At 44.9% G+C, this 10,042-nt stretch overlaps 2 protein-coding genes across 4 annotated transcripts in view; one reads left to right on the top strand and one right to left on the bottom strand.

The window, feature by feature from the left end:
• The first annotated feature begins 2,243 nt into the window (after positions 1 to 2,243).
• Positions 2,244 to 10,042, top strand: part of Fancd2os (FANCD2 opposite strand) — a 12,154-nt gene continuing 4,355 nt past the window's right edge. Inside the window, exons 1-4 of one of the 3 annotated variants that reach the window (XM_021165024.1) lie at positions 2,244 to 2,331; positions 4,379 to 4,479; positions 5,073 to 5,651; positions 5,772 to 6,349. In XM_021165024.1, the coding sequence (XP_021020683.1) occupies positions 5,081 to 5,617 (537 nt within the window). In that variant the 5' untranslated portion in view covers positions 2,244 to 2,331; positions 4,379 to 4,479; positions 5,073 to 5,080 and the 3' untranslated portion in view covers positions 5,618 to 5,651; positions 5,772 to 6,349. The other 2 variants (XR_002378174.2, XM_021165023.2) reach the window with 2 other exon arrangements.
• Fancd2 (FA complementation group D2) overlaps positions 6,094 to 10,042 on the bottom strand; it is a 64,391-nt gene continuing 60,442 nt past the window's right edge. The window contains exons 43-44 of the mRNA XM_021165022.2: positions 9,455 to 9,556; positions 6,094 to 7,205 (exon numbers count right to left, since the gene is read on the bottom strand). Coding sequence (XP_021020681.1) covers positions 7,134 to 7,205; positions 9,455 to 9,556 — 174 coding nt within the window. The 3' untranslated portion in view covers positions 6,094 to 7,133. The remainder of the gene's footprint in view (positions 7,206 to 9,454; positions 9,557 to 10,042) is intronic.

Genomic DNA, 10,042 nt, shown 5'->3' with positions numbered 1-10,042 from the left:
CTGACTGCCTTCAGATCAAGATATAGAACTCTTGGCTCCTCCAACACCAAGTTGGCCTGCTGGATACCATGCTTTACCACCATGTTGATATGAACTGAACCTTTGAAACTGTAAGACAGCCCTGATTAAATGTTTGCCTTTGTAAGAGTTGCCTTGGTCATGGTGCCTCTTCACAGCAATGGAAACCTAAGACATCATGGCACCAGTAGGTCAGGCTGGCCTCCAACTCAGAGATCCACCTGCCTCTGCTTCTAGAGTGCTGAGATTAAAGGCATGCCCCACAACCACTCAGTACCAAGATATAAAAGTTTTACATCTTTAACTTATGCATCTCTTTGGGGTAGCACCTTGAGAACAGAACGGCAGCTCCTGGAGTTGGTTTTCCAGAACCAGAGGTTCCAGAAGCCTGAACCCAGCCCAGCCCAGCCCAGCCCAGCCCAGCCCAGCCCAGCCCAGCCCAGCCCAGCCCAGCCTTTCTGCTTTTGTTCCCTGTGTGACTTCTTTCTCCCTACACATGCTCTTGCCATTTTCTGGGACCAGGGCCAGTGTTTTGTTGTGCAGTGTGTGTGTGTGTTTGTGTGTGTGTGTGTGTTTCTTCCTAGGAAGGCTGGCTCAGGTATTCCCTGCAATTGGGTAACGTAAGGAGACTCTGGCTCTGCTGGATCCCAGTGGTGCTAATAGAAAATCATGCTTCCCAAAACATGTCCCCCAGATCTGGGCAGATTGCACAGAGGACTGTGGACAGATTGTCACAACAGTACGAATACCTCTTTAAATAAAGGGGGGGGGGGCTGGCGAGATGGCTCAGCAGGTAAGAGCACTGACTGCTCTTCTGAAGGTCCTGAGTTTCCTGAGTTAAATTAAAAAAAAAATATATATATATATACATATATATATAATGTATTTGAGTAAAATTATAGCTGTCTTCAGACACACCAGAAGAGGGCGTCAGATCCCATTACAGATGGTTGTGAGCCACCATATGGTTGCTGGGAATTGAACTCAGGACCTCTGGAAGAGCAGTTAGTGCTCTTAACAGCTGAGTCATCTCTCCAGCCCACAAATAACTCTTTATCCAATAATTCTAATCATCTGACCTTGGCTTTGGGGACTTCCATATTTGAAATGATGTGCAGTGACTACAGTTTCATTTGCCTTTTAAATAGCAGTCATCTCTTAATCAGGAGGAAAATAAAAACAGACAGAAGCCGGGCGTGGTGGCGCACGCCTTTGATCCCAGCACTCGGGAGGCAGAGGCAGGCGGATTTCTGAGTTCGAGGCCAGCCTGGTCTACAAGGTGAGCTCCAGGACAGCCAGGGCTATACAGAGAAACCCTGTCTCGAAAAACCAAAAAAAAAAAAAAAAACCCAGACAGAGAAAAGTTGTAAGTTCAAAAGCACTCACCTGTCTTCCAAATATCATACTTTTCTACTCTCTCTGGCTTCTGATTCCCCTCCAAATTATTTTTTGTTTACTGTAGTGGATATACATGTATACACAGTGAGCACTGGACAGACACCTGAAGGCTCTGTAGGTCTTCCAAACCCAGATCTCTGCCTTACCCCAACCCTTCATCCTCAGCCTCAGCAAACATTACCTCATCCTTATGGTCAGGGTTTTGCCCATTGTGCTTTTCCGTGTATCCCAGCTGGCCTTAAACCTCGAGCCAGGCATCCTGCTTAGTCTCATGAGTGGTGACATTACAAGTGTGCACCAAAATTCCCAGTTTGTCCAACAGTTTTTTTTTGTTGTTGTTGTTGTTTTTTTGGGATAGAGTTTCTCTGTATAGCCCTGGCTGTCCTGGAACTCACTTTGTAGACCAGGCTGGCCTCAAACTCAGAAATCTGCCTGCCTCTGCCTCCCAAATGCTGGGATTAAAGGCGTGCACCACCACCGCATGGCTTATTTTTCTTAACAGGTGAACATTTATACGTCTCTTTTCTTGCACTGGAGTCCTTCCAGTGCAGTAATAAAACCTTCCCAAACACTGGAGCACAGTTTGAGCCAGGGTATAATGAAAAAAGGTTAACTTAACCTAACTACAGGTCTTGGAACCGGACCACAGCCTTTGACATGGGGGAAGGGGAGTTGTCCTCTATGCCCCTGTCAAATGCACACAGGTGTAAAGCAGGGGCAGGGAGGAACTGAAGGTGTGGCTGGAGCTGTCTAGCATCAGAAGGGCGCCTCTAGCCATATCCCCCACCTCACGCCCTCCCCCGCCCAGCCCCTGCCTCTGGGATCCTGAGTCACAAAGGCGGTTGCTAGGCGCCGAGTGGAGAAAAAAAAAGCGGCAGCTACCCTGGAGCCTGCAATCTGCGTGGAGTTTAGTAGGTGAGCCCCTGGCCCGGATAGTGATGGTGGGTCCGGGTCCGGGATCCAACCGACGCCCAGGCCTTGGCCAGGGCCGTGTGGCTCCCACTCCGGGAGAGGGACTTCCAGGGAAAAAAGCCTGTTCTCCAAACACTTCAGCCTCTCAGAATCTTTTCACAGTTCACGAGGACTTCAGCTGCACTTTGGCACTGCCGCCCCCTTTCCCAGGTGGGGAAATCAAGGATCCAGGTTCCTTAGAAGGAAGGTGTCAATAAAAATGATGCCTTTTTGGATAGGGGGATCAAGTGTTCCCTGTGTGGGGATAACCAGTAGCTTGTATAGAATCCCTTGTTCACCCCCTACCCCTACTCCCTGTGATGCTGGGGACTGGGGCAGGATTTAAACCTTGTGTGAAGGGGTGGAAAGGCCTGGAGTCTAAAGCCTCCCATCCCTATTGGTTTATGCTGGACATTTGACAAAGCTGTTTTCTTTTGCTGTTTTTAAGATGAATCTATAAATGGATTTAAAAATATATATTATACTCTCCATCCACTTTGCCATGGCAGGGTGCCGACACTCCCTCTAGGTTTTTATTTTTTTGGACAAGGTCTTAACCTACGCCACCCAGGCAGTTACTGAACTCAGCAATCCTGCTTTAGCCTCTCAAGGCCTGAGATGACAGCATTGGCTACGTGCTTTTACATTCAAGGTCTCTAGCACTGGATGCCTTTCATAAGCAGTTTGGAATAGATAGCTTGTACTCGTGTCAGTGTCTCTCCCTAAGGCAGCCCAGATATATGAAACATAGCAGCTTGCAAAAGGACTGCATAGACTGAGAAACGCTATCTGCTGGAGGAAATCAGCAAATTAACTTCGTCAAAGGGCATTTTCATTTTGAAAAGTTACGTGTGTGTGTGTTGGGTCTCACTGTGGAGGTGTCAGCCTTTTGGTGACAGTAACTACTGGACAGTCTGTGTTGCTGCTGAGGGGACAAAGACTTAGCTGAAAAAAAGGACACTTGATGAGGGCAGAAGGGTGAGATGGATCAGAGCATACAACTTATACAGAAATGGCACTTGTAATGGCCTCCACATAAGAGGAAGGTGCTAAAAACAAACCAACCAACCAACGAACCAACCTCTGTTTCTCCTGAATTCAGTAGACCGTGTCAACTTGGAAGTAGAACGTCAGAAAATCAAAATTTTACTTGGATACTGAGTTAAAATATGCTTCCAATATGTAAGGAGAATTTAAGGTATTATCCAGTTGGTATCTTACATATAAAAACATACATACCTTTATATGGGGGAGTAAGTGAATAAATTGTAAAGGTTACCCTCAAACTCTCTCGCCTATGAGATGTAGCTCTTCCATGGGGCTGTGTAAGTCGCCCAGCGTTCTAGAGTTCTCTTCCATGAGAATGCTTTTAGGGCCAAGAGACTTTTGGGCCAGTAAGATTTTTTTTTTTTCCTTTTTTCGAGACAGGGTTTCTCTGTGTAGCCCTGGCTGCCCTGGAACTCACTCTGTAGAGCAGGCTGGCCTTGAACTCAGAAATCTTCCTGCCTCTGCCTCCCGAGTGCTGGGATTAAAGGCGTGCGCCACCACCGCCAGGCTCCAGTAAGATTTTTGTTTGAGGTTTTTTTTTTTTTTTTCCTTTTTTCTGCTGTTAAGTCTTTGTTTTTTGTTCTGTTTTGTTTTGGACAGGGTCTCCTTATGTAACCCTGGCTGTCCTTGAGTTCAGAGATCACCTGCTTGCCTGAGACCTATTTATTATATGTATATATCTGTATGCTCAGGTACTGGTAGAAGATAGAAAATCCCCTGTTGGATGCCTGGAGCTGTAGTTAATAGACAGATGTAAGACGCCCCACATGGGAGATGGGAACCAAATTCAGGTCCCCTGAAACAGTAGCAAGTATCCTTCACTGTCGGTGCAGCTCTCCAGTACTCTTTGTGGGAGGTTTAGGGGGCTGGGTCTCACCATGTATGCAGTTCTGGCAGGCTTGGAGCTCACTATGTAAAAGTCTTGCCTCCGGCTTGTAATGATCCTCCTACCTTTACCTTTCAGGTTAAGAATATAGTAGGCATAAACCACCAATCCAGGCACTGTTTTATGTTGGATGTCTCCATAGCTATAGTGAAAACTGGAGGTTACTAAGAAGTCACACTGTAAGTAGTCTGCAAACTTTAAGGTGTAACACAACCTTTGGGGGGATTTGTGTATGTTCAAACTTCTGGACCCCACCTCGCATTTCTAATTCAGAAAGTCTGAGAAGGGGTCCCAAGAACTTGCATTTTTATCAAATCCTTAATGATGATGTTGAAACTGCTAGTTCAAGGGTTACACTTTGAGAGCTCTGATGAAGTACCAATTACAAATACTTGTAAAACAAGGGTGGTTTTCTTCTCCTCAACTAATGTCTCATCATGAAGTCCAGCCACTTTCGACCGACCCCCAGCCTCCACCCTAAGACATTGATTAAGATACTCCATTTCAGACAAATTCATATCATCTGTAGAATGGGATAATTTTCTTACAGGGGCTGGGAACGGTTTAATGAAGTTTTAGAATGCACAGCAGTTAGTTGCCAAACTCAGTGTCTTGCCCTTTATAGACCTTCTGACCCGTCAGGTACTGGCATCTGCCGTGCAACAACCACTAAGGTTGTCAGTAATGAGACCGCTGTGAATTTGCACAGCCATGCCTCTCCCCTTCCTGAAAGCACAGCAGGGAAATTCCATGTCTGATTCCTTTCCTTTAGGACTGTCAATGGCAGGCTACCAGCTCTGGTCACCATGGACCCCACTGGATGAGAGCTTCCAATGGCTGCGGCACACTACACCTACCCCTTCCTCCAAACACCCTTTTAGGGCCTCTCCTTGCTTCCCCCACACCCCCTCTGATCTTGAAGTGCAGTTGTGCCTTCAAGAAGTCACGCTTGTCCTAGACAGACCACTTGTGGAACCTGGAGAGAGCCCCAAGTTACCCTGTCACACATCAGAGCTCCGAGCTGTGAGTAACAAGAAAGGGGTGGTGAGGAAGCCGCAGCCAGTCCGCCTCAGTGGAGTGGATTCTGTTTTCGGTAGGGTCATCACAGCCCAGCCACCCAAGTGGACTGGAACCTTCAGAGTTTCAGACAAGTCAGCCTTCTGCAAAATAATCAGCAGGGAGCACCAGTGGCCTACAGGGCTCAAGGAGCCTCAGGTCCAAATGACAGTGACCATGTGCAAACAGATGCTACGCTCAATCCTCTTGCTGTATGCGACTTACAAGAAGTGCACCTTCGCCTTGCAGCACTCCAAGTAAAGGGTCCCCACTGGACCTCCACACCAGTTCTCTGGTATGTACCCAAAGCTCGCACAGACCTATCCACATAAACCAAGCTGACAGCACACCAGATCTTTTGCCTTTAGGTCAAGCTGTGGCAATTCAGGAGCTCCCCTTCTCCCTTTCTCTTCAGAAACAGGACCAACGATACTGAGCGAGGAGGAGCAGTTCTACTCTAAAGCTGGATGGCCGTTTCAAAGTTAACCTAACTTTGATGTGCACGTGTGAAAATGATTACCTTATCATAGAAATAAGCCAGCCTAGTGACCACACCTTAAATGCTGAACTGGTGAAGAAAGAGATGCCAAGAAAAGACAGGTATGGATCTCTGGGTACCAGAGGATGAAGGGGTCAAGAAAATCTATAAATGGGTTAAGGACTGATTTAAAAACAGCATTCCCTCCTCAAACCAACATGAACAAGGAAAACAAAAACAAAAAACCAACAACAACAACCCAACAAAACATAACTTTAATACTGGTATGAGTAAAAATATTAACAAAAATTAAATAATCTTAATGGCGCAGCGAGGAAGAGCCTGGCAGCATCTCTGAGACTGGGCTTCCTGGCAGAAGACAGAAGAATCCCCTATTTTAGCTCCTGATGTTCTATTTCTAATAAATTACAATTATTTTGTATGATTATTACAAATAGATTATAGGCATAATTCAAATTCATGTGGAAATAAATACTATATATACATATAAAGCCAGCACATGTTTGATGATGTCTTCCTTCCTTTTATATTAATAACCAAACATTTTAAAAGGGTAAAACATTTTAAACTGGCTGAGCAGGTGAAGGTCTAGAGTTTGAACCCTGGAACCCACATGGTGGAAGGAGAGAGCTCACTCCCATAAGCTGTCCTCTGACCTACACATATGCACAGTGGCACATATATGCCCATACACATATGTACAAAAATGTTTAAAAATTCAAGAGTAATGTTCAAGACCCTCCTGGTCAACATATCTAATACCACAACAGCAGGGCTAGGTAAAGAGACCCTGACACAGACCAAACCAAACACTGATCGTTGATAAGAAGGTTGAGTCATTCCTCCAGGAAGATAACAGTACGGAACACACTTTAGGGCACCTGAACGATTGCACAAACCTCAACTCAATCTTATCTAATCCTTGAATAATCACATCTAAAGTGAGGAAAAAGGTAGCTGAGGCAAAACTCTGAAACAGATTTATTTACTATTATAAGCCTAGATTTTAGTTTCAAAACCCCAAGGCTCAGCTAGGGCACCTGCACTGCACTGCACTGCAGCCCAGCCATGTTCATTCAAGCCAACGATGGATGCTACACTGGACTCCTGAACCAGGGACCTGGAGGTTAGACAACCTATGAAATCCACTGGGGAATTAAACACCCCTTCTTGTTGGACAAACAGGATGCTTCTGACTAGAAAAACAGACACCTGACTTCAAACCCCAAAGAGATGAGAGTCTGCCAGAGGTGAGCAGGGCAGCCATGTCGCTCGGCTCTAACTGGAGCTGTCGTCACTTTCATCACTGTCCTGGTCCTTCTGTCCATCACTTGCTTCATCTTCCCCATCCTAAGGGAAAGGAAGAAAAAGGCACTTTAGGCCAGTGCTTGAGACAGTGTTCTCACAGATGTACACTATACCACTTTTGTTCTTACAAGCAGTGAAGTTTAAAATGTTCTAAGCTAAAGCGGATGTCCCCCTTCTGTTTTATTTTTGTTTTGAGAAAAGATCTCACGTAGCTCAAGGCCTCCTACACTTGTGTTGCCAGGAAGGACCTTGAGTTTGTGAGCTTTCTCCACCTCCACCTTCTAGCGCCTCCAAGGGCTGGAATTACAGGCACATTCTACCATACTTAGCCCCCTTTTAAAATCTAAAATCTAATTTATTTTTTCCAGACAGGGTTTCTCTTCTCTGTATAGCCTTGGCTGTCCTGGAACTCACTTTGTAGACCAGGCTGGCCTTGAACTCAGAAATCCGCCTGCCTCTGCCTCCCGAGTGCTGGGATTAAAGATATGTGCCTGGCTAAAATCTGATTTTTTGAGATGGGCTCTCATGTGGCTCTTGACTGGTCTCATAGTCAGGAGATCACCTGCCTCTGCCTCCCTTGTGCTGGGACTATAGACATGAGCCACCACACATACTTAGTCCCCTCATACTACATAGTTCCTGATATGAATTATAGCCCAAAGCCATGGAGAAAGGTTTTTGTTTGTTGAAACAGGGTCTCACTGTGTAATCCTATCTAACTCAAAATTTGCTAAGTAGGCCAGGATGGCCTTGAACCCACCAAGATCCATCTACCTCTGCTTCTCTAGTGCTGTGATTAAAGGTGTAAACCACCACATTCAGCCCCAAAGATAATTTTAATACTGAACTATTTACAACTGAAGCAAATCTGCATGATCTTTAAATAAACCAAAGCTCTCTAGCAGTTCTTCAGGCACAGACCACAGAAACAAAGTCACATTATCAATTCAATATATAGAGCAAGCCTTCATATGGTACAACTCTGAAGGATTGTGAGTTCAAGGCCAGCCTTGGCTACATAGCAAGATTCTGCATACATACATAAAAGGAGTAGACAGGCAATATGCATATGTGTTGTGTGTACGAAGCAAAGGTTATCACGAGTCCTGGCGTATACCAACAGGAGCCCAGCGTGAAACTGATTTGCTCCTCCACTAGGACACATTATTATGTAGTGGAAGCATAGCACACTGAGTACCTCAGATCCCTATGAGAGTAAGCAGAAGAGGTCCATTATAGGACTAAAATAGAGCCTTAGAGCAGACTTCAGAATGCACAGTCTTTCTGTGCACAGCTTCTAGCTAACCTGCCTGGTATGCAACACTAATGCAAAACCTGATGCACACATTTTCTGTAGCTCACTTTAAATCTGCAATAGCCTATGTCCACAGGAAAAAAGGTGGATTTATATGATTTTATTTCTCTTTTGGCAGCTTGACTCTAGGCTTCTGCTTTCATGTTTCTATTTTATATGTTAAGATGAGTTGAGGGGCTGGAGAGATGGGTCAGTGTTATTAAGAGCACTGGCTATTCTTCCAGGGGATGTAGGTTCAACACCTAAAACCACATGGTGGCCTGCAGCTCTAATTCCAGTCCCAGGGGTCTAACAACCCTCTTCTGGCACCCACAGGTACTGCATGCACTCAGTGCATAGAAAAACACGTACAAAAATACTCATAATCATTCAAAAGACACACACACACAAAGAGACACAGACAGACAGACAGACAGACAGACAGACAGACACACACACACCCTCTGAAATGCCCTGGCATGGTAGTTCATGTCTTTAATCTCAGCCGTTGGGAGGCACAGGCAGGCAGGCAGGTCTCTGTGATTTTAAAGCTACTCTGATTTACACAGTTCCAGGTCAGCCAAGACTGCCAAACTAACAAAAGTTAAGACGATTCAACTATTCAACATTCTCATCACTTCTCCATTCTACAACACTTTCATATACAAGATCACAGAACGCAGGGTGCTATATTTGTTTGTACCACTTTGGTTTTGGTACAGAGGATTGAATGCACAAGAGTGCAAATGCTAAGCACATACTCTACCACTGAGCTATAACTGCCCTTAGGTTGCAAACTTTCACCATACTTTGAGAGGATGTAACTGAATTTTATGGATCCCAAAGCATTCATGTAAGCTTTTTTTTTTTTTTGTAGGGAATGGAGATGGGCACAGAATTATTTAACAATGGACACATAGAGAAAAATCCTGTACTCTGCTAACAAAGACTACTTAATAAAATGGTCTACCAATGCTAGACCAGCCTGTGTAGATACCTCTGTTGCTCTGTTCCTGGAGACGTGGGATGTCATGCCATCCTCACTGTCCTCTGCATTGCTCTCTGAGGAAGAGGGATCCTGGGAAATAATTTCTTCACCCTAATCATAGAAGAAGCAAAACAAACAGGATTATAATAAGCACCTTTATGGCTGGGGGAGGCTGAGTTTCTAGGTATTAGAGAAGAAATATTCTAGCCCTTCAACCTCTGACCTATCATTCAGGGAGGCACCATTCAGTTCCAGCTTTTTGAGATGCTCATGGAAATGATACATAATTCTCTGTCCATTTTTTGTATTCTAGTGTTACACTAGATTTTATACTACATGTTGTGTTGGTGACTCTGTTAGTGCCAAATATGCATCTAAATTGTCCCAAAGGCTAAGTCAGAACTTAGAAGAGAATCAAAGTTTGTGGTTAATGTGGGTTACATAGCAAGATCTTGTTGCCAAAATTATATTTCTCAGTGCCTCACGTACCACACACACACATTCACATACCACACACACTCACATACCACACACACTCACATACCACACACACTCACATACCACACACACTCACATACCACACACACTCACATACCA

The sequence above is a fragment of the Mus caroli genome, chromosome 6, assembly GCF_900094665.2.
Source record: "Mus caroli chromosome 6, CAROLI_EIJ_v1.1, whole genome shotgun sequence".
Lineage (NCBI taxonomy): Eukaryota > Metazoa > Chordata > Mammalia > Rodentia > Muridae > Mus > Mus caroli.
The sequence above is the reverse complement of the archived record's forward strand: the minus strand, read 5'-3'. Positions and strand labels throughout refer to the sequence as shown.